Here is a 25404-nt window from a genome sequence, read left to right on the forward strand (position 1 = left end):
AATGACAGTATCAAACAGGAACATACACATTAATGACAGTATCAAACAGGAACATACACATTAATGACAGTTTCAAACATGAACATACACAATGATGACAGTATCAAACAGGAACATGCAAATTAATGACAGTATCAAACAGGAACATGCAGAATGATGACAGTATCAAACATGAATATACACATTAATGACAGTATCAAACATGAACATACCCATTAATGACAGTATCAAACAGGAACATACACATTAATGACAGTATCAAACAGGAACATACACAATGATGACAGTATCAAACAGGAACATGCACATTAATGACAGTATCAAACATGAATATACACAATGATGACATTAAACAGGAATATACACATTAATGAAAGTATCAAACAGGAACATACACATTAATGACAGTATCAAACATGAATATACGCAATGATTAAAGCATCAAACAGGAATATACACAATGATGACAGTATCAAACAGGAACATGCACAATGATGACAGTATCAAATAGGAACATACACATTAATGACAGTATCAAACAGGAACATACACAATGATGACAGTATCAAACAGGAACATACACATTAATGACAGTATCAAACAGGAACATACACATTAATGACAGTATCAAACATGAACATGTACAATGATGACAGTATCAAACATGAATATACACATAAATGACAGTATCAAACAGGATCATACACAATGATGACAGTATCAAACAGGAACATACACATTAATGACAGTATCAAACAGGAACATACACAATGATGACATTATCAAACAGGAACATACACATTAATGACAGTATCAAACAGGAACATGCACATTAATGGCAGTATAAAACATGAATATACACAATGATGACATCAAACAGGAATACACACATTAATGAAAGTATCAAACAGGAACATACACATTAATGACAGTATCAAACATGAATATACGCAATGATTATAGCATCAAACAGGAATATACACAATGATGACAGTATCAAACAGGAACATGCACAATGATGACAGTATCAAACATGAACATGCACATTACTGACAGTATCAAACAGGAACATGTACAATGATGACAGTATCAAACATGAACATGCACAATGATGACAGTATCAAAGAAGAAATGCTGGTCACAAACTGTAGCATTAAACCATTCGGCAGAAAACAACAAGAAATCTCAGATAAACAATGTATTTGAGAATAGTGATGATATTTTTGTTCAAGTGGGAAGAGATTGATGAAGCATTGGGATACTATTCCATAATTGATAGTGACATTTTTGCTGCAGTCTTTGAGATTTTAACAATCACTACCTATTGTTGACTGCCCATCCTTTACTTACCTTCTAAATTAGTGTTTGAAGATGTTTTGTTTTCTTGGACAACTTACAGAGATCCAACTTAGTACCATGATGACGCAGAAAATTTCAAATTCTGTGATGTTTTGTACTTACTTTGATGTGAATGCTAAGACTCTTTTGATTGTCAGTATGGTTGTCTCCTTTCACAGTTTTGTTACCCGACGTACGTATCGTTGAAGACAGCGGTCTAGCAGTAACATCGGAGAAGAGCACGAATCCTCTCGATCTATCCTCTCACCCAGTGTCTACATCTTTTGTGGTTTTTGATGAGTAGGTTCTTTTTTTAAACATTAAGTTTGATTTAATATATCCCAATCATTAGTGTACTTTACTTGTGTCTTAGTTTTTTTGTTTATTTTTGTCTGTGCAATTTTATATGAATAATTGTGGTGACATCTGTCTTGACTATGTTACATCATGCATTTTTAAGCTGCAGACAGCTCTGATGTGATACATGTGTTGGTATGTCAGTTCTCTATGGTTTGATAGGTCTTAAGTGCAGTCAAAAATGATGGGAAAGGAAAACTTCCATTTGAGAGACTATAGAGGCTTTAAGCTAGGCTGAATATGTTAAGGTAGGCTGTCCCCTAGAAACAAACCTTAGCTTACTCATTAGAAAAGCGTTCATTTTTTTTTCCTTTTAATAAATTTTGCTACATGTGTGGACTGAATAGTAGCCCAGCCTAAAGCATTTACATAAACATTGTAAAATAACTGTTTGGTTATTAGTATCAAGTATATCGCTCATTAAAAGCCGACACTATCTTTACTGACGTTCCATGGCTAATCTTGAGCTGTGTATTATGCTAATGATGTCAAGCAGTCTTTCCACTTGATGGAAAGTAACCTTAGTAATCATTTTAGTTTGACCTCTCCCCCCCCCCCCCCCCCGTTGCAATTTCTCTTAATGTAGTAAGACATGGATGATATGTAAAGTAAATTACACTCATGTAAAACAGCAAGTTTGGGTATAAAATATGTATCTCTCCAGTTGAATCAAAAACTCTGGGGACATTTTGATAGCAGTTTAAGCATTACCTGTAGTTTATTATTGACTTTTTCAGAATCTGGTGGTCTCCTACAGAATAGTTCAAGAAGTGATAATGGAAACATGCTTTCTTAATTTAGTCTATGAACTTTGCACCAGTAATAATGAAACATAAGTAAAATCTGCGCATGTTTTGCCAGCATCCACTTAATATGTGTGATCGTTACATGGTTTGGTCAGATGTTTACTAAGTGTAACATTCAGCTTTTAGTTTTGTGGTTTGATATTACCAGCAATACCATGTCAATGTTTGTAGGATGTACTCTGAGATCTGGGATGTAGTTTTCTTTCCTTTTTTTCCCCATCAACATATGGATTTTTGCTGCTGTATGTTAGTTATGATTATCTTCCTGCTTGCAGGAGGATCTAACATACATACACACATTCACACATACATCTATACACAGAAGGTAGGTGCTATTTGTGAAGAAATCCATCCCATCAGAGAGGAAGATTTCTTTACAGTTTGTTGTCTAGAAGAAAGTTGTTCTGTAGCTGGTGAATACAAAGTATCCTTTAACTAACTCTTCTCAGCTCAATTTTACTTGCTGATCCAACAAAGGAAGAGGAAACCATGGCTACTGGTGTGGTTACCATAGTGACAACAGAAGATGGCAACCTATGTGCTGTTCACAAACCAGGTCAGTGTAAGATTACACCCACTGCCCTCCCTCCTTGTCTCCCCTTCCAATTGTAAGAGTTAAAGCGGGTGAAAAATTTTCTTTTACAAGCTATTAATGGGTACACTCCGTTGATTATTCAGGGTTATACCTGGGTAGACTTACAGGTAACCACCTGAAATATTTGAATATTTCCCAAATAATGCCTGAAAGTCGCTATGTTAGCTGCAGGGTGCTTTAATAAAGTTAAATTTTTGAGATAAAAAGTCACAATTTTGAGATAAAAGTCACAATTTGAGATAAAAATGTCACAATTTTGATCTTTGGGGACACTTCCCCCCCCCCGTCTTATGTCCCTATTAATCCACTGTAGCAGGGAGCTGATTGTGTATGCAATTAAATTTTCCTATCATGCATGTATAGCACATATATGATCTTGGCTTGTTGTACTATGTACATCCACTGTTAATAGTGAGTATAAGGATCCTGTTGAGTAGGTAAAGGTCATAGGTCAAAAGAGGTCAAGGTCTGAAAACCTTTCAAACATAATAACCTCAATCCAAAGCTTGAATAAAATTCATACTTGACATGTAGCTCCAGCTTGCTGATGATTTGAAGTAGATAATGGTCTTATCACCTAAAACAGTATCGCTGTTGGATGTTTTCAAGTAAAAGCCCATTCTTAGCCCACTCCTGTTTGGAAGGATACCTTCACACCTAGATTTAGTTCTACAGCCCTTTCATTACAGATGTAGCTACTTACCTAGTGTATTTTGCACATAACTATGGAAAGAAAAAGTGGAATGTTTGGCTGCGCCGTCAGCTTTAAACAGAACCAGTTTGGTAAAGAGAAAATACATCATATGGTCATATTCAAATTTAAAACCTTTAAATCTTGTGTAGATGATTTCATTTCAAATTGTTTCAATGGCTAATATATTTTAGCCCTTATTTTGTCTTACAGGAGGAAGTCCACTTCCGGTCAATAAAATGCAAGACTGTATAGCAAGGAGTAAGGAGCGAGCAAACAAAGTCAGGAAACTGTTGGAAAAGACTTAAAGCAGTAAAAGATGATGTCTTTCAGCTGTTTCTAGGCTGCAATATGTGTGGCTAGGCTGCAATATGTGTAGCTATGTGTGGCTAGGCTGCAATATGTGTGGCTAGGCTGCAATATGTGTAGCTAGGCTGCAATATGTGTGGCTAGGCTGCAATATGTGTAGCTATGCTGCAATATGTGTAGCTAGGCTGCAATATGTGTAGCTAGGCTGCAATATTTGTGGTTAGGCTACAATATGTGTAGCTAGGCATGTTACCCAGGCAACAAAGTAACCACTGCTGAATGGAACAGTGTGATAAGGCAAGAGGTTTTCATGGTAAAGGTCAGACTTGTTGAAATATCAGTATGGGTAATCTGAAGTGTAGCTGTGACAGAGGTAACACAAGGTTGGACCACAAAGTGCTAAGGAATTGTTTGATGCATCTAGATGGGATATTGAATTCTAGAATCCAACATTATATGTGTTGAACTGCTGATTATTAAAGGCTAGTTTCTTTGTCAGGTTCAAATGCAACTAGTTTTTGAAAGACATTCTCTGTGCTATGTAGTGTTATCAAATATCAGAAAATTACAAGATTTGTGCCACACTGTAACTACAAATGAACATGCTCATAGCAAGAATGTTTATAAAAACTGTTAAAGTTGGTGAATGTTTATAAACCTTTGAGGTTGGTGAAGCAGAAAAGGATCTTAAAGTGCTAATGGACAACTAGTGGTTTCGCCTTATTTTCAGTACATTTGCTGTGTTTTGTTCTCATTCAAAATCTGTCGATTTTTTGTATTTTTTTTTCATTTCCAAGATATACTTTTGAAGTTTTGACCAATCTGGGAAACTCATTAAGTATGTGCAAACTGTGACGTGGAGTGTTGCGCTCATCAAATATTCTCCTTTTAGCCCTTAATAAGTTAACTCTAATTACAAGCCAACATATATCATTTGAATGTAATGTTACTCATTTCACAGAAGACAATAATTACATTATTCAAACAATTGCATAAGGCCACAAACCTTTGTTAAGTGTCCTTCAAAAAAACAAAGGAATAATGTTACAGAAAATCAGGCAGTCACTTCCTGTACATCATCAATGTGCATAATTAGTTAGTTGATTCATAAATAAAAGTAGAATTAAGAAAAGACTTGTAACCAGGGAGCACCGGAACATTTTGTTTATTCCTTGTGCTATTTTTATGTGCTTTATCTTAAATGATAGCCTAGGGTGCCCTGATGAAAATCTGAAAGGGCTCACTCTCAAATGTTCACACATCCCCCACCCCAGGGGGTGGGGAGGGGAAAATTGAGATTATTTAAAGTATGGCATGGTGGGTATCAAATGAAAGGAAATGATACAAGGAATCCATATTTTACAATACTGAGAGTGAAAACCCTCAATGCTCTCATATTTCCCATGAATAAGGGGAACCCAGGTAAAGGTCAAAATGGTATTTCATATAATAAATGAATAAAACAAATATTAGATATGACTATAAAATGAAAGGAAAAACCACAAGGAATATTTATCTACATGTTACTATGCTGAAGAGCTGAACCTTTACTGAAAATATTAATCTACACCCACTATTGGCTCGGTTGGGCAACGTTGGGGGAGGGGGACGGGGTGAGGAAAAAACTAAAAACTGAAGTTTATGAAAGTAAGGCAAAAGTGATACTGCCAAACTTTGTCACATATGCTCACTTTTAGGATGGGGGTGGGGGAGGTGGTGGAAAAATCAGCTAGTTTGCATATATGTAGCCTAATTTTTGAGAATAAATGGGTAAGGGAAGCCTGTGTCATTAGAGCCCTCCTTTAGGAGAGGCTCCAATGATAATTATATATCTGTTTCAACATTTACCTCCCAATTCTTCTTAAGTGTAAATTCAATTTAACTTAAATGAATGGAAATGTGAGTGGCATGGCATTTTCTGAACTAAACTATGTGCCTATTTTACTTAGGTGAAATTGAATTTCTGCTTAAGTGAAATAGAATTTCACTTAATGAATTTGAATTCAACTTAGGTGAACTTGAATTTTACTTACGTGCAATTTAGGACATGTAAAGGATGGCGATGTGGAGATTGAACGCGGGTCACGTCACGCAAAAACACAATACAGTATATAGATCTCTCTTTCAAACCAACACCACTAAATCCCTCGTCCATGAACGTTACAAGATGGACCGGAACTGTAGACCAATCACTAGACATGTAAATTAGCAAGGTGAATATTCTTCTTTTTTTCTTTCGTTTTTTTTAAAGAAATTTACCTATAGTAAAATCAGACACCATGGAATGATAAGACGATTCATTCCATGGTCCTGGAATATGAAATGATGGCGCTGTATTATGTTTCTGTCTAAAATTATGTTGTTGATCACTTACATGTTGTTCTTTCAACTTATGTTGCTGCCTCAAACCATGTTGTCGTCTTCATTCGCTTCGTTTCAACACATGTTGTTGCCTTAACCAATGCTGTTGTGTAAAACACTGATGTAAGGAACATACACTATAAATAAACATGAACGAAGATACAAAATATGAGATAACTCGAAAATTCAAGTTAGCCTGGTATTTTATTGAATCGTATTGTACAAGAACAGGTAAATAACTGTAATAGACAATATCTATCATAAGAGCAAAGGAAACTGTGCAGAAAGAAAGAAAAAAGACAGAAAGATGAAAGAAAGAAACATGAACACTTTAGCCTTAATTAACCTGTAATTGGACTTGATTGTGACTAGAGACCCTTTAGTAGGAGGGTCTCTAATTGTGACTATTAGGGAAAGGTAAACAGAGCCGTTTCGGCAAGAAAGAAAGATAACCATAACTTCCTCTGTTACTTTGACAAGGGGAATGAAATGGAAAGAAAGGAAAAAGGAAAGACTAAACATACACCTTTTAATATTATTCAACTCGTCTAAAATAGTGCACCTTGACGATTGACCTTATATCGTTGGCTTATTTTGTTCATATACATTTGATTGTACAATGACTTAAAGTTACTAAACAACAACAATCACAAATTTATCGAACATCACCATGCAACACATGAGGGAGGAGGACCCAACCTACGAGAAGTGATAGCCCGTGGGTGGAATTGGAATAGCCAAACAATTGGGCAGCAGAAGTGCAATAATCTTCCTGCTACCTCATTTATCATTTGGAAAAGGTATTTTAAAAGTCACCGATATTGTCTGATCTGAGTATGGAACATTCGGTATAGTGAAGTATATTCTCCAAGTGCTTAGGTCACTCAATCGATACCTCATCATTCAATCCAATCTCTGCTACCCTGCTACGAAGGTTCTGTGCCATGATATCGCCATCCTCTAGTGTTACATAATATTTTTGTAAATTTTCTTTGGCCTTCCTTGCAAATTCAGCAGTTTTACAATAAGCAGAAATATCTACAATTTTCGTTATTTCAAGTGCTGTCTCTATCACATCTTCAAACGCCTTTGCGATATTTTTATTTACTTGTTCTCTATTAACAATTAACAAGCTACAAGCACGTCGAAATTGAACTTCGATCAAATAATACGGAGAGCCTTTGTACTCCTCAATCATACCGTTGAACATTGCCATTGCCGCCTCATTACGTCGCGCCTTACCCAACGCAATCGCTTTATTTACTTTACCTTGAAAGTGAGAAGGTTCTAGTTCAAGACATTTATCAATATATTTCATTTCCAATCTTTTATATTCCTTCTTATCATTCCAGTCTCTGGTTTCGGCTGCTAAATATCGGTACACAATCGATAACTGAATAAACAACTCGGATCGGGGATGCTGAAGCTCTTCTCCTCTACCATAGACATCAATGGCTCTTTTAAAATCATGCAAACGACGATAAAAGCGACCTTTCTTTAGGATAAGTTCACATGTATTTGCGTCAAGATTGGCCATGAGATCTTTGCCCTCATCGACTCGATCTGGGATTCTCAGCAAAACCGTTGCTAGGTCACATTGTGCCGACTTGTTTCTTGGTTCCAATTCAATCGCTTTCTCGTAGCACTGAATCTCATCATGGATGCCATCGTATGGTTCACTGTGGCTGTTCGTGCACAGACGAGCCTGTCGACCAATAACTGATCCAAGAGCTTGATACCACGAAGATTTAGTCTTGATGGTCTTCAGTGCTTGCTGATATCTTCTTTCGGCTTCATTGCATGTATTCGGTCCAAGTCTTGTAAAAGCAAAAGCAGCAGTAGCGTCTATGAAGGCTTGAAGTCTGTCTTGAGAGAGCTTATCTCGATGTCTATTCCAGCTTTGTTTTAATTCTGCGAGAAGTCTCAACCGTCTGTCCTCATTCTGGTTTCCCTCGTGGATAGTTTCCAGAACCCACAACCTGTTTGCATTTACAATGATGATGTAAGCCTGACGTTCATCGTCGTCGGTTACTCTCATGGCTTCTCTCTCCGCTTCCGCGAAGAACTCTTCTGCTTTCTGAGAGTTTCTTTGCACCCCTTCAAAATGAGAGACCTCTATATAACCTCTGAATAGCAGCATATCACATGCTGTCTCCGTCCATTCAATATCATTTCTGGTTTCCAATTCACTATCGAGTCTGTTTGCTATACCCTTTAAATCTAACATAATGTTCTGATCAAGTTTCCAATTGAAATGGCAAGGAACCTCCTTCCACCAATCTGGTATAGAATGACAACCGGCCATTGTAGAATCTATAGCTGAAGAACAATTTTTATAACAATACACTGGCATATTTTATGTAAACACACTTGTGAGGTCCTTGCGATTATGAATGAAAGCATGTATCTTATCGGTTGATCTACTGAGCATAAATTTATAACAGAGATATGCAGTGGCGAAGCTAGAGAGAGGGGAGTGTGCATGGTAGAGTCCTTCACAGAATTTTAGGGGACGACAAAATTCAGTGGCAAAGGAAACATAAGTAGCTATGATATATGCTTTACGATATATGCTACTTGTTCTTTTAGCACGTCGTGATCTGCTTTTCCTCAGGTTTGCCTAATTAGCCATACTAATCATAATTGAGATTTCTTAGAGAAGTTAACTTTTATTCAGTATGGCACTGGAATGTCGTCTTCAACATAAAACAAATTTCCGTTTGAATCACTGTGATATGAGATACCTGGGTATACCTACTCACAAATACTCTTTTGTAATTGTAAATATGTTACATATTTAATATATTAAGTTCCGTAGCCACTAGGATCATGGAAACACATGCATTATTCCCTCCCTTTCACGCAAAGTTGCATGAAATGATGAATTACAGCATCATTTTACATCTAAACCCTCTTACCAAATACAATGATTCTGAAAGTGAAAGGGACAAGTACGGACGTCAGTACTTTTTATAATCACTCTTCCTGAAGATTGAATAGAAGGTAGTGTCCATATGGTGTCATGAAAAGTCATGTAAATACATGCGTTAAGTAAACTTAAATTGCCTGACTGGGAATGGCAACATTTTGCATAATTTTGATCCCCTTACCGTAATCAATGTTCACAAAAGGGAGGGGAAGACCTCCTCTTAGACAACATTTTATATTTTTGTTCTCATTTATAATGATCTTTAATTTTTATACTGAAATAATGGAATGAATTATGTGGCACAAAAATAACCAGACAGCAAACCTGTTGTGTGTTTTCAATGATGCTACATGAATAATCTTATATGAATGTGACACACTAGGCTGTAGCGTAATATAGTCAGGATGACCAACATACTTCAATCCAAGTAGCACATCAAAAGCATTAACATATGACAAACAGTATTCACATTGGCAACTGGTGACCGAGATTGATCTCTACCAAATGCACCAGGCTTCTCCTACTCAAAGTGGTGCACCTCCAAGAGGTACATTAAGCAGGCACCTGGCTGATTTTACCCTATGGTCCCCAAAATTTTGCGTCTGATTTGCCTCTAAAACACCTAGGCGACAAACTAGGCGTAAGTTTATTTTCGTAAACGGCGTCTGGTCAATTCCCAACGTTACTACATCCAAACCTGAAGTTTTTATTTGGCCCTGAATTTCGAAATACGACGGAAAACTTCAACAACGTATGCAAAGAAATCATACTAATTATTCAAAATGATATGATCCTCTCCCGTTTTTTGTTTTTCATTTCCATTCTCTCTCCGTGTATCTCATTGTGACCGCCCGCTGGCTACGCGCTTGGATATCCATATCCAAACACATATATAAAACTTTTCTATGTTGGCATCGTTCAAATTAATCAATACCCTCCGCAATTTTTAAATACATGTAGAGTGAACTGTACTTTTGAGTCTAAGTTGCTGATCTCATTCTTACAGCAGGGATTGCAGTAATCATAAAACACGTACATAAATAACTAAATCAAAAATGTTAAAAACTAACCTTATCTCTTTGTGATAGTCTTGGTCTCGCCGATTTTGACTTGCTTCTAATTGATCTTGCTAAATCGGAGTTGCTTTTAAATTATCCACTTGCTATAAATACAACAACTAGCTATTCTAAATCATTAAAATGTTTCGTAATAATAGGGTAATTCCAGTCAAAGAAAAAATACCGACCTTTAAACTCTGCGCAGATATCTGTAAGATTTTAGTTGACCTATTCATATCTATACTGCCTTCTCTGTCACGTCTACTTAGAAGGTCGTTCTTCACAGCACCTTCTCTTTTAAATATCATAGCACACGCACAAAACTCATTACACTGGCAAATGCATACAGGTAAACTGATCGAAAAGATCATCTCAAAGTACCATCTCAAAGAGGAAATCTCAAAGGGGTAGAAGAGACTCCCCTAAGACCCCCTCCCCAGGCCGGCTCCCCTCCCTAAACTTCGCAAGATAATTACATTTCAGTTCTCTAACTTGAAGATCCCGGCATTGCCATCACCACATATTTCATTTAATATACTAGGGAGATAACATTCTATATAGCTAAGGATATAATGTGTCTCTTTGAAATATAGAATAATTTGATGTTGTAAGGGAAAACCAGTGAAACAAGTAAAACAGAGAATGTGAAATCTCTATCGTATAAGGACATAGCTACAGTAACATAAAAACATAATGTATTGTGATGTTAGCCCCTCCGTCTGTGAATATATACATTAAGATATTTTTTCTTTTTTCTTTTTTTCTATTTTTCTATTTTGGTTTCTATAAGAAGTGGAGACTGTCACCGTGACGACGCTCAATGATGCTGAACAAGATAGCCGGAGGACTTAACGCGTTTATTTGCACGCGCCATTCAGGTAGATACAATTTCAACCACTTGCGCCAGAATTGGTCAGCCGGGTGCTGGACATGCCTCCAGGGGCGACGGAAATGGTCAACACTTTCAAACTTGCCCGGCGGAATGCTAGGACCATTTCTCAATAACAACAAATGGGTGGGAGTAATAGGCGTAGGGTCACATGGGTCGTCCCTGAGTTTTGTCAACGAACGACCATTAACAATGCTTTCCACTTCGCAAACAAAGTCCCCAAAATCTCATCTGTAAGTCTCACAGTACTAGGGAGGATAGCAGCCATGACTCTATTAATTACACCGCCATATACGTTCACAGCCCCCCCCCCCCTATAAGAGACGCAGTTGAGGGAATAATACGCCAATCAACATTCTCTTTTACTGCATATGCGTGAATTTCCTTATGGGAGATGTCTCTCATGGCCCGTCTCAACTCCGCCTCACCGGACAAAATGACTGCCTTTATTTGAAAATAAGGTTTCTGGACACCATCTTCGTGCCACAAATCGCATGAATACATTCAAGAAGGACTCAGTAACTATTAAGTCCAACTTCTCTATATGGACAGCCCTGACTGTTAAACAAGTGAACAAACAGCCATAACGTTTGACTTCGGAACGGCCGAATTTAACGTAAAACAACCCAAACACATCAATGCCGAGTCGTGAAATAATTTCAAATTTTATATCTACTTCGACTATTCAGACTGATGTTTCTCGTTTGTGGGAACAAAATTATTTGGGAGAGCCTCCGACCTGTCCCTCCAAGGAATGGGAAGTTCGACAGGACCACGTGAGCAAATAAACGGGTTAAAACCCCGACTACCTTGTTCAGCATCATTGAGCGTCGTCTCGGTGACAGTGTAAAAATCGTTGCCGGGCAAAACTAACCGCACGACTGCGATATACATGGGCTTACAGTGGCTCTCTGGGGTTTACTGCGCCTTTCTGGGGTTAACGGCGGCTTTAAACTACTTAGGATTTTTGCAATGAGACCACATACGACGCCACTCTGAACCAGGAGAGGAATGAAGCATTTGTAACATATATATTACGTAAGTACGCATCGATTACGTAAGTATGCAAAGCAAGGAGGCGGGTATAAAAGGTCACACCCTTAAAACCATTGGACGAGGGCAGCATTGACCTTTGCCCGACCTCGATCAAGCGGAAATTTCCCTTTAACCACTGCTAAGGAAAAAAATGCACTTCGGCAACGATGACAGAGACAGTCTTTATATATAATAGGTGGAGAATTCACATATTACTGAAAGACTATAACAGTGGTTAGTTTAGTCTTCAGCAGATCGTCCACACATATCAGCCTTCTGAACACCCCACCCCACCTCACCCTCCCTGCCCCAGTGATCAATCAAGAGCAAAACATGAAATTGTTTTATATCAATAACATAAATAATTTTCACAGAAATTGTCGGATTTCGTCATTTCTGAACATTTCTGGAAATATGAAGTTAAAGGTCATGCATGTTGTTACTGTCTGTTAATGTATATTACTCCATAAAACTATGATTGAAGATCAACACAGCCAGTTTGGCATGAGCAGAGGATCTCTGTAGTAATATGCCTACATACATGTAAGAAACTGGACAGACAAATATCTCTATATATTAAATATATATGTAAGTTTCATATGTCACTGATTCATGCATACATTTTTTAGCTATGACATTGACAATGACACATTCACAGTGTGAGTGAGCTGTCAGCAGCCTAGGTCAATCGTTGAACTGAATTTCGACAACGGGAGTTTCCAGCTTTGTGAAAATAGAAGAGCTACAAACAACGCATGAATTGCACGGTTTACTGAGCTTAAGTTATTTCTCCACCATTAAACAAACTATTTAATCTATGTAAAGTCATTACATCAATGGATTTTAATCTTTACCTTTCTTTCATTTTGATAATTGGTAAATATAGGTTTGAACGAAATGGTACTATGTACACAAACACGATATTACGATGTATTCAGAACTTCTTATCTTTTCATCTGTCGAAAATAGAGTGTTGTGCCCATCTCAACATACAAGGACTCAATCATTGTTGGAATAAGTCAATTAGGCCACTCACTAAATCTGTTTCAACATTTACCTCCCAATTCTTCTTAAGTGTAAATTCAATTCAACTTAAATGAATGGAAATGTGAGTGAATGGCATTTTCTTAAGTAAACTATGTGCCTATTTCACTTAGGTGGAATTGAATTTCTGCTTAAGTGAAATAAAATTTCACTTAATGAATTTGAATTCAACTTAAGAGAACTTCAATTTTACTTACGTGCAATTTAGGACATGTAAAGGATGGCGATGTGGAGATTAAACGCGGGTCACGTCACGCAAAAACACAATACAGTATATAGATCTCTCCTCAGACCAACACCACTAAATCCCGCGTCCATGAACGTTACAAGATGGACCGGAACTGTAGACCAATCACTATACATGTAAATTAGCAAGGTGAATATTCTTCTTTTTTTCTTTCGTTTTTTTTAAAAGAGATTTACCTATAGTAAAATCAGACACCATGGAATGATAAGACGATCCATTCCATGGTCCTGGAATAGGAAGTGAGGGCGCTCTATTATGTTTCTGTCTAAAATTATGTTGTTGATCACTTACACGTTGTTCTTTCAACTTATGTTGCTGCCTCAAACCATGTTCTCGTCTTCATTCGCTTCGTTTCAACATATGTTGTTGCCTTAATCAATGCTGTTGTGTAATATACTGATGTGAGGAGAGGAACATATACTATATATAAACATGAACGAAGATACAAAATATGAGATAACTCGAAAATTCAAGTTAGCCTGGTAATTTATTGAATCGTATTGTACAAGAACAGGTAAATAACTGTAATAGACAATATCTATCATAAGAGCAAAGGAAAACTGTGCAGAAAGAAAAAAAAAGACAGAAAGATGAAAGAAAGAAACATGAACATTTTAGCCTTAATTAACCTGCAATTGGACTTGATTGTGACTAGAGACCCTTTAGTAGGAGGGTCTCTAATTGTGACTATTGGGGAAAGGTAAACAGAGCCGTTTTGGCAAGAAAGAAAGAAAACCATTACTTCCTCTGTTACTTTGACAAGGGGAATGAAATGGAAAGAAAGAAAGAAGGAAAGACTAAACATACGCCTTTTAATATTATTCAACTCGTCTAAAATAATGCACCTTGACGATTGACCTTATATCGTTGGCTTATTTTGATCATATACATTTGATTGTACAATGACTTAAAGTTACTAAACAACAACAATCACAAATTTATCGAACATCACCATGCAACAATTGAGGGAGGAGGACCCAACCTACGAGAAGTGATAGCCCGTGGGTGGAGTTTGAATAGCCAAACAATTGGGCAGCAGAAGTGCAATAATCTTCCTGCTACCTCATTTATCATTTGGAAAAGGTATTTAAAAAGTCACCGATATTGTCTGATCTGAGTATAGTTGAGTATATTCTCCAAGTGCTTAGGTCACTCAATCGATACCTAATCATTCAACCCAATCTCTGCTACCCTGCTACGAAGGTTCTGTGCCATGATATCGCCATCCTCTAGTGTTTCATAATATTGTTGTAAACATTCTTTGGCCTTCCTTGCAAATTCAGCAGTTTGACAATAAGCAGAAATATCTACAATTTTCGTTATTTCAAGTGCTGTATCTATCACATCTTCAAACGCCTTTGCGATATTTTCATTTACTTGTTTTCTATTAACAACAAACAAGCTATAAGCACGTCGAAATTGAACTTCGATCAAATAATACGGAGAGCCTTTGTACTCCTCAATCATACCGTTGAACATTGCCATTGCCGCCTCATTACGTCGCGCCTTACCCAACGCAATCGCTTTATTTATTTTACCTTGAAAGTGAGAAGGTTCTAGTTCAAGACATTTATCAATATATTTCATTTCCGAACTTTTATATTCGTTCTTATCATTCCTGTCTCCGGCATCGGCTGATAAATATCGGTACACAATCGATAACTGTAGAAACAACTCGGATCGGGGACGCTAAAGCTCTTCTCCTCTACCATAGACATCAATGGCGCTTTCATAATCACGCAAAAGACGATAAAAAAGACCTTTCTTTAGGACAAGTTCACATGTATTTGCGTCAAGATTGGCCATGAGATCTTTGCCCTCATCGACTCGATCTGGGATTCTCAGCAAAACCGTTGCTAGGTCACATTGTGCCGACTTGTTTCTTGGTTCCAAGTCAATCGCTTTCTCGTAGCATTGAATCTCATCATAGATGCCATCGTACGGTTCACTGTGGCTGTTCGTGCACAGACGAGCCTGTCGACCAATAACTGATCCAAGAGCTTGATACCACGAAGATTTAGTCTTGATGGTCTTCAGTGCTTGCTGATATCTTCTTTCGGCTTCCTTGCATTTATTCGGTCCAAGTCTTGTAAAAGCAAAAGCAGCAGTAGCGTCTATGAAGGCTTGAAGTCTGTCTTGAGAGAGTTTATCTCGATGTCTATTCCAGCTTTGTTCTAATTCTGCGAGAAGTCTCAATCGTCTGTCCTCATTCTGCTTTCCCTCGTGGATAGTTTCCAGAACCCACAACCTGTTTGCATTTACAATGATGATGTAAGCCTGACGTTCATCGTCGTCTGTTACTCTCATGGCTTCTCTCTCCGCTTCCGCGAAGAACTCTTCTGCTTTCTGAGAGTTACTTTGCACCCCTTCAAAATTAGAGACCTCTAGAAAACCTCTGAATAGCAGCATATCACAGGCTGTCTCCGCCCATTCAATATCATTTCTGGTTTCCAATTCACTATCGAGTCTGTTTGCTATACCCTTTAAATCTAACATAATGTTCTGATCAAGTTTCCAATTGAAATGGCAAGGAACCTTCTTCCACCAATCGGGTATAAAATGACAACCGGCCATTGTAGAATCTATAGCTGAAGAACAATGTGATAAACAATACACTGGCATATTTTATGTAAACAAACTTTGTGAGGTCCTTGCGATTATGAATGAAAGCATATATCTTATCGGTTGATCTACTGAACATAAATGAATAACAGACATATGCAGTGGCGTAGCTAGAGAGAGGGGAGGGTGCAGGGGTAGAGTCCCCCACAGAATTTTCGGGGACGACAAAACCAAGTGGCAAAGGAAACATAAGTAGCTATGATATATGCTTTAGGATATATGCTTCTTGTTCTTTTAGCACGTCGTGATATGCTTTTCTTCAGGTTTGCCTCATTAGCCATACTAAGCATAATTGAGATTTCTTTGAGAAGTTAACTTTGTTTCAGTATGGCACTGGAATGTCGTCTTCAACATAAAACAAAATTTCCGTTTGAGTCACTTTTATATGAGATACATGGGTATAACTACTCACACACACTATTTTGTAATTGTAAATATGTTACATCTTTAATATATTAAGGTCCGTAGCCACTAGGAGCATGGAAGCACATGCATTATTCCCCTCCCTCTCCCGCAAAGTCGCATAAATGATGAATTATATCATCATTTTACATCTAAGCCCTTTTACCAAATACAAAGATTCTGAAAATGGAAGTGACAAGTACGGACGTCAGCATTTTTATTATCACTCTTCCTAAAACTTGATAACGTAATAGAAGGTAGTGTCCATATGGTGTCATGTAAATACAAGCGTTAAGTAAACTTAAATTGCCTGACTGGGAATGGCAACATTATGCATAATTTTGATCCCCTTACCGTAATAAATGTTCACAAAAGGGAGGGGAAGCCCTCCCTTTAGACAACATTTTATATTTTTGTTCTCATTTATAATTATGTTTTATTTTTATACTGAAATAATGGAATGAATTATGTGACACAAAAATAACCAGACAGCAAACCTGCAGTGTGTTTTCAATGATGCTACATGAATAATCTTATATGAATGTGACACACTAGGTTGTAGCGTGTATAATCAGGATGACCAACATACATCAATCCAAGTAGCACATCAAAAGCATTGAAAATATGACAAACAATATATTCACATTGGCATATGAAGACCGAAATTGATCTTTATTAAATGCACTAGGCTTCTTCTACTCAAAGTGGTACACCTCCAAGAGGTACATTAAGCAGGCGCCAGGCGAGTTTCACCCCCTGGTCCCCAAGATTTTGCGTCTGATTTGCCTCTAAAACACCTAGGCGACAAACTAGGCGTAAGTTAATTTTCGTAAACGGCGCCTGGTCAATTTCAAAGATATCATATTAATTATTTACAATGATATGGTCCCCTCCCGCTTTTGTTCTCATTCTCATTCTCTCTACTAGTAGCTTTTCTCCCATTGTTTGGGGGTAGGGTGACCGCCCCCACCCCCCTCTAGCTACGCGCTTGGAGATCCATATCCATAAACACATATATAACTCTTTTCTATGTTGGCATCGTTCAAATTAATCAATACCCTCCGAAATTGTTAAATACATGTAGAGTGAACTGTACTTTTGAGCCTTAGTTGTTTATCTCATTCTAACGGCAGGGATTGTGGTAATGATAAAACCCCTTCCTAAATAAGTAAATCAAAATGTTAAAAACTAACTTTACTTCTTTGTGAAAGTCTTGGTCTCGCCGATGTTGACTTGCTTCTAATTGATCTTGCTAAGTCGGAGTTGCTTTTAAATTATTCACTTGCTGGAAATACAACAACAGCTGCCGATTTTAAATCACTAAAATATTTCGCAATTATAGGTTAATTCCAGGCAAAGAAAATCACCGACCTTTAAACTCTAGTCAGATATCTGTAATATGCATGAATAGCTATACTGCCTTCACTGGCACGTCTGCGATGATGGTCGCAGATGGTCGTTGTTCACAGCACCTCATATATGATAGCTATTCTAAATCACTAAAATGTTTCGTAATAATAGGGTAATTCCAGTCAAAGAAAAATACCGACCTTTAACTCTGCGCAGATATCTTTAAGATTATAGTTGACCTATTAATATCTATACTGCCTTCCCTGTCACGTCTGTTCACGGCACCGCCTCTTTTAAATATCATAATGCAGCCACGCAAGTCAAAACACTGGCAAATGCATACAGGTAACTGATCGAAAATATAGCACCATTTTAAGCTCCATTTTTCACACACAAAAATCTCAAGGGGGAGAGGAGACTCCCCTAAGACCCCCTCCACCCTCCCCAGGCCGGCTCCCCCTAAACTTCGCAAGATAAATACATCTCAGTTCGATAACTTGAAAATCTCGGCATTGCCATCACCACATAGTTCATTTATATCAGGGAGATAGGATTCCATATAGTTAAGGATATATTGTGTCTCTCTTTTAAATATAGAAGAATTTGGTCCTGTTAGGGACATCAAGTGAAAACAAGTAAAGCAGAGAATGTGAAATCTCTATCGTATAAAGACATAGCTACAGTAACATAACAATATAATGTATTTTTATTGTGATGTTAGTCTCTCCGTCTGTGAATATATAAATTAAGATATTTCTTTTCTTTTTCTTCTATTTTGGTTTCTATAGGAAGTGGAGACTGTCACCGTAACGACGCTCAATGATGTTGAACAAGATAGCCGGAGGACTTAACGCGTTTATTTGCACGCGCAATTCAGGTAGATACAATTTCAACCACTTGCGCCAGAATTAGTTCGCAAGGTGCTGGACATGCCTACAGTGGCGACAGAAACGGTCAACACTTTCAAACTTGCCCGGCGGAATGCTAGGACCATGTCTCAATAACAACAAATGGGTGGGAGTAATAGGCGTAGGGTCACGTGGGTCGTCGCTGAGTTTTGTCAACGGACGACCATTAACAATGCTTTCCACTTCGCAAACAAAGTCCCCAAAATCTCATCTGTAAGTCCGACAGAACTAGGGAGGATAGCAGACATGACTCTTTTAATTACACCAACCATGCGTTCACAGGCTCTTCCCATAGGAGAAGCAGTTGAGGGAATAAAACGCCAATCAAAATTCTCTTTTACTGCATATGCGTGAATTTCCTTATGGGAGATGTCTCTCATGGCCCGTCTCAACTCCGCCTCACCCGACAAAATTAATGCAATTATCTGAAAATAAGGTTTCTGGACTCTCTCTACGTGCCACAAATCGCCTGAATCCATCCAAGAAGGACTCAGTAACTAGTTAGTCCAACTTCTCTATATGGACAGCCCTGACTGTTAAACAAGTGAACAAACAGCCATAACGTTTGACTTCGGAACGGTCGAAATTTACGTAATACGGCCCAAGCACATTAATGCCAAGTCGTAAAATAATTTCAAATTTTATATCAACTTCGACTATTCAGACTGATGTTTCTCGTTTGTGGGAACAAAATTATTTGGGAGGGCTTCCGACCTGTCCCTCCAAGGAATGGGAAGTTTGACAGGACCACGTGTGCAAATAAACGGGTTAAAACCCCCGACTACCTTGTTCAGCATCATTGAGCGTCGTCTCTGTGACAGTGAAAAAATCGTTGCCTGGCAAAACTAACCGCACGACAAACTGCGATATACACGGGCTAACAGTGGCTTTCTGGGGTTTACTGCGCCTTTCTGGGGTTAACGGCGGCTTTATACTACTCAGGACTTTTGCTATGAGACCACATACGACGCCACCCTGAACCAGGAGAGGAATGAAGCATTTGTAACATATATATATTACGTAAGTACGCATCGATTACAAGCAAGGAGTCGAGTATAAAAGGTCACACCCTTAACACAATTGGACGTGGGCAGCATTGACATTTGCCCGACCTCGACCAAGCGGAAATTTCCCTTCAACCGCGCTAAGGAAAAAAATACACATCGGCAAAGATGACAGAGACAGTCTTTTTATATATAAAGTAGGTAGAAATTTCACATATTACTGAAAGACTTTAACAGTGGTTAGTTTAGTCGTCAGCAGATCTTCAACACATACCAGCCTTCTGAACACACCACCCCCACCGCACCCCAAAACCCTCACTGCCCCAACGATCAATCAAGACCAAAACATGAAATTATGTATATTATCAATAACATAAATAATTTTCGCAGAAATTGCTGGATTTCGTCATTTCTGATCATTTTCTGGATATATGAAGTTAAAGGTCATGCATGTTGTTATTGTATGTTAATGTCTATTACCGTACTCCATAAAACTATGATTAAAGATCGACCCAGCCAGTTTGTCCTGACCAGAGGATCTCTGTAGTAATAGGCCGACACAAATGTTAGACACTGGACAGTCAAATATCTCTATATATTAAATATATATGTAAGGGTAATACGTCACTGACTCATACATACATTTTTTAGCTATGACATTCACAACGAGACACTCACATTGAGAGCTGACAACACCCTAGGTCAATCGTTGAACTGAATTTCGACAACGGGAGTTTCCAGCTTTGTTAAAATAGGAGAGCTTCAAACAACGCATGAATTGCACGGTTTACTGAGCCGAAGTTATTTCTCCACCATTAAACAAACTATTTAATCTATTTAAAGTCATTACATCAAGTATGACAATGGATTTTAATCTTTACCATTTCTTTAATTTTGATAATTGGTAAATATAGGTTTGAACGAAATGGTACTATGTACACAAACACGATATTACGATGTGTTCAGAACTTCTTATCTTTTCATCTGTCGAAAATAGAGTGTTGTGCCCATCTCAACATACAAGGACTCAATTATTGTTGGAATAAGTCAATTAGGCCACTCACTAAATCTGTTTCAACATTTACCTCCCAATTCTTCTTAAGTGTAAATTCAATTCAACTTAAATGAATGGAAATGTTAGTGGAATGGCATTTTCTTAAGTAAACTATGTGCCTATTTCACTTAGGTGGAATTGAATTTCTGCTTAAGTGAAATAAAATTTCACTTAATGAATTTTAATTCAACTTAAGAGAACTTCAATTTTACTTACGTGCAATTTAGGACATGTAAAGGATGACGATGTGGAGATTAAACGCGGGTCACGTCACGCAAAAACACAATACAGTATATAGATCTCTCCTCAGACCAACACCACTAAATCCCGCGTCCATGAACGTTACAAGATGGACCGGAACTGTAGACCAATCACTATACATGTAAATTAGCAAGGTGAATATTCTTCTTTTTTCTTTCGTTTTTTTAAAAAAAAATTTACCTATAGTAAAATCAGACACCATGGAATGATAAGACGATTCATTCCATGGGCCTGGAATATGAAGTGAGGGCGCTGTATTATGTTTCTGTCTAAAGTTATGTTGTTGATCACTTACACGTTGTTCTTTCAACTTATGTTGCTGCCTCAAACCATGTTGTCGTCTTCATTCGCTTCGTTTCAACACATGTTGTTGCCTGAACCAATGCTGTTGTGTAATATACTGATGTAAGGAACATACACTATATATAAACATGAACGAAGATACAAAATATGATCGAGATAACTCGAAAATTCAAGTTAGCCTGGTATTTTATTGAATCGTATTGTACAAGAGCAGGTAAACAACTGTAATAGACAATATCTATCATAAGAGCAAAGGAAACTGTGCAGAAAGAAAAAAAAGACAGAAAGATGAAAGAAAGAAACATGAACACTTTAGCTTTAATTAACCTGCAATTGGACTTGATTGTGACTAGAGACCCTATAGTAGGAGGGTCTCTAATTGTGAATATTGGGGTAAGGTAAACAGAGCCGAAAGAAAGAAAACCATAACTTCCTCTGTTACTTTGACAAGGGGGAATGAAATGGAAAGAAAGAAAGAAGGAAATACTAAACATACGCCTTTTCATATTATGCAACTCGTCTAAAATAGTGCACCTTGACGATTGACCTTATATCGTTGGCTTATTTTGATCATATACATTTAATTGTACAATAACTGGAAGTTACTAAAGAACAACAATCACAAATTTATCGAACATCACCATGCAACAATTGAAGAGGAAGACACAATCTACGAGAAATGATAGCCCGTGGTTGGAATTGGAATAGCCAAACAATTGGGCAGCAGAAGTGCAATAATCTTCCTGATACCTCATTTATCATTTAGAAAAGGTATTTTAAAAGTTACCGATATTGTCTGATCTGAGTATGGAACTTTCGGTATAGTGAAGTATATTCTCCAAGTGCTTAGGTCACTAAATTGATACCCCATCATTCAATCCAATCTCTGCTACCCTGCTACGAAGGTTCTGTGCCATGATATCGCCATCCTCTAGTGTTACATAATATTTTTGTAAATTTTCTTTGGCCTTCCTTGCAAATTCAGCAGTTTTACAATAAGCAGAAATATCTACAATTTTCGTTATTTCAAGTGCTGTCTCTATCACATCTTCAAACGCCTTTGCGACATTTTCATTTACTTGTTCTCTATTAACAATTAACAAGCTACAAGCACGTCGAAATTGAACTTCGATCAAATAATACGGAGAGCCTTTGTACTCCTCAATCATACCGTTGAACATTGCCTGTGCTTCATCATTACGTCGCGCCTTACCCAACGCAATCGCTTTGTTTACTTTACCTTGAAAGTGAGAAGGTTCTAGTTCAAGACATTTATCAATATATTTCATTTCCAATCTTTTATATTCGTTCTTATCATTCCAGTCTCTGGTTTCGGCTGCTAAATATCGATACACAATCGATAACTGAATAAACAACTCGGATCGGGGATGCTGAAGCTCTTCTCCTCTACGTAAAACATCAATGGCTCTTTCATAATCACGCAAACCACGATAAAAACGACCTTTCTTTAGGATAAGTTCAAATGTATTTGCGTCAAGGTTGGCCATGAGATCTTTGCCCTCATCGACTCGATCTGGGATTCTCAGCAAAACCTTTGCTAGGTCACATTGTGCCGACTTGTTTCTTGGTTCCAATTCAATCGCTTTCTCGTAGCACCGAATCTCATCACGGATGCCATCGTACGGTGCACTGTTCGAGCACAGACGAGCATGTCGACCAATAACTGATCCAAGAGCTTGATACCACGAAGATTTAGTCTTGATGGTCTTCAGTGCTTGCTGAAATCTTCTTTCGGCTTCCTTGCATTTATTCGGTCCAAGTCTTGTAAAAGCAAAAGCAGCAGTAGCGTCTATGAAGGCTTGAAGTCTCGTTTGAGAGGGCTTATCTCGATGTCCACTCCAGCTTTGTTCTAATTCTTGGAGAAGTCTGAATCGTCTGTCCTCATTCTGCTTTCCCTCTTGGATAGTTTCCAGAACCCACAACCTGTTTGCAGTTACAATGATGATGTAAGCCTGCATGCGTTCATCGTCATCTGTTACTTTCATGGCTTCTTTCTCCGCTTCCACGAAGAATTCTTCTGCTTTCTGAGAGTTTCTTTGCACCCCTTCAAAGTTAGAGACCTCTAGAAAACCTCTGAAAAGCAGCATATCACAGGCTGTCTCCGTCCATTCAATATCATTTCTGGTTTCCAATTCACTATCGAGTCTGTTTGCTATACCCTTAAAATCTAACATAATGTTCTGATCAAGTTTCCAATTGAAATGGCAAGGAACCTTTTTCCACCAATCGGGTAAAGAATGACAACCGGCCATTGTAAAATCTATAGAAGAACAATATGATAAACAATAAACTGGCATATTTTATGTAAACAAACTTGTGAGGTCCTTGCGATTATGAATGAAAGCATATATCTTATCGGTTGATCTACTGAGCATAAATTTATAACAGAGATATGCAGTGGCGTAGCTAGAGAGAGGGGAGGGTGCAGGGGTAGAGTCCCCCACAGAATTTTCGGGGACGACAAAACCAAGTGGCAAAGGAAACATAAGTAGCTACGATATATGCTTTACGATATATGCTACTTGTTCTTTTAGCACGTCGTGATATGCTTTTCCTCAGGTTTGCCTCATTAGCCATACTAAGCATAATTGAGATTTCTTACAGAAGTTATTTTTGACTCAGTATGGCACTAGAATGTCGTCATCAACATAAAACAAATTTCCGTTTCAGTCACTGTGATATGAGATACCTGGGTAGACCTACTCACAAATACTATTTTGTAATTGTAAATATGTTACATATTTAATATATTAAGTTTCGTAGCCACTAGGATCATGGTAACACATGCATTTCCCACTTCCTATTCCGCAAAGTTACATAAAATGATGAATTATAGCACCATTTTACATCTAAACCTTCTTACCAAATACAACGATTCTGAAAGTGGAAGGGACAAGTACGGACGTCAGCATTTTTATTATCACTCTTCCTAAAACTTGATTACGTAATAGAAGGTAGAGTCCATATGGTGACATGAAAAGTCATGCCATTACAAGAGTTAAGTAAACTTAAATTGCCTGACTGGGAATGGCAACATTTTGCATAATTTTGATCCCCTTACCGTAATCAATGTTCTTAAAGGGGCGGGAAGCCCTCTCTTTAGACAACATTTTATATTTTTGGTTTCATTTATGATTATCTTTTATATTTATACTGAAATAATGGAATGAATCATGTGACACAAACATAACCAGACAGCAAACCTGCAGTGTGTTTTCAATGATGCTACATGTATAATCTTATATGAATGTTACACACTAGGTTGTAGCGTATATAGTCAGGATGACCAACATACTTCAATCCATGTAGCACATCAAAAGCATTGAAATATGACAAACAATATATTCACATTGGCAGATGAAGACCGAGATTTATCTCTACTAAATGCACCTAGGCTTCTTCTACTCAAAGTGGTACACCTCCAAGAAGTACATTAAGCAGGCGCCAGGCGAATTTTACCCCCTGGTCCCCAAGATTTTGATTTTGATTTGCCTCTAAAACACCTAGGCGACAAACTAGGCGTAAGTTAATTCTCGTAAACGGCGCCTGGTCAATTCCAAAGATATCATACTAATTATTTACAATGATATGGTCCCCTCCCGCTTATGTTCTCATTCTCATGCTCTCTCCCAGTATCTTTTCTCTCATTGTTTGGGGGTAGGGTGACCGCCCCCCCCCCCCTAGCTACGTGCTTGGAGATCCATATCCAGGAACACATATACACTTCTCTATGTTGGCATCGTTCAAATTAAGTTGTTTATTCTCATTCTTACAGCAGGGATTGTAATAATGATAAAACACATTCATAAATAACTAAATC

General features: G+C 37.8%; 3 protein-coding genes across 6 annotated transcripts in view; 1 reads left to right on the forward strand and 2 right to left on the reverse strand.

The window, feature by feature from the left end:
* LOC139980359 (exosome complex component RRP43-like) overlaps positions 1-25404 on the forward strand; it is a 138405-nt gene that overhangs the window by 9944 nt on the left and 103057 nt on the right. The window lies entirely within an intron of this gene.
* On the reverse strand, positions 6643-10793 carry LOC139980351 (uncharacterized). 2 transcript variants are annotated; one of them, XM_071991969.1, is made up of 2 exons: positions 10457-10793; positions 6643-8776 (listed from the first exon to the last, which is right to left on the reverse strand). In XM_071991969.1, the coding sequence occupies exon 2, from the start codon at positions 8760-8762 to the stop codon at positions 7338-7340; it is 1425 nt and encodes a 474-aa protein (XP_071848070.1). In that variant the 5' UTR covers positions 8763-8776; positions 10457-10793; the 3' UTR covers positions 6643-7337. The 2 variants fall into 2 exon arrangements, with proteins under 2 accessions (XP_071848070.1, XP_071848069.1); XM_071991968.1 differs by having other exon boundaries at positions 6643-8770; positions 10457-10788.
* On the reverse strand, positions 14128-18110 carry LOC139980358 (uncharacterized). 3 transcript variants are annotated; one of them, XM_071991978.1, is made up of 2 exons: positions 17882-18110; positions 14128-16241 (listed from the first exon to the last, which is right to left on the reverse strand). In XM_071991978.1, exon 2 carries the CDS (start codon positions 16231-16233, stop codon positions 15349-15351), a length of 885 nt encoding a protein of 294 aa, XP_071848079.1. In that variant the 5' UTR covers positions 16234-16241; positions 17882-18110; the 3' UTR covers positions 14128-15348. The 3 variants fall into 3 exon arrangements, with proteins under 3 accessions (XP_071848079.1, XP_071848078.1, XP_071848077.1); XM_071991977.1 differs by having other exon boundaries at positions 14128-16247; XM_071991976.1 differs by having other exon boundaries at positions 14128-16247; positions 17877-18109.

Source organism: Apostichopus japonicus, chromosome 14 (genome assembly GCF_037975245.1).
Source record: "Apostichopus japonicus isolate 1M-3 chromosome 14, ASM3797524v1, whole genome shotgun sequence".
Lineage (NCBI taxonomy): Eukaryota > Metazoa > Echinodermata > Holothuroidea > Aspidochirotida > Stichopodidae > Apostichopus > Apostichopus japonicus.

Excerpts from the sequence above, each read along its gene's own strand:
- LOC139980351 (XM_071991969.1), bottom strand. The coding sequence starts at position 8,762 with ATGGCCGGTTGTCATTCTATACCAGATTGGTGGAAGGAGGTTCCTTGC.
- LOC139980358 (XM_071991978.1), bottom strand. The coding sequence starts at position 16,233 with ATGGCCGGTTGTCATTTTATACCCGATTGGTGGAAGAAGGTTCCTTGC.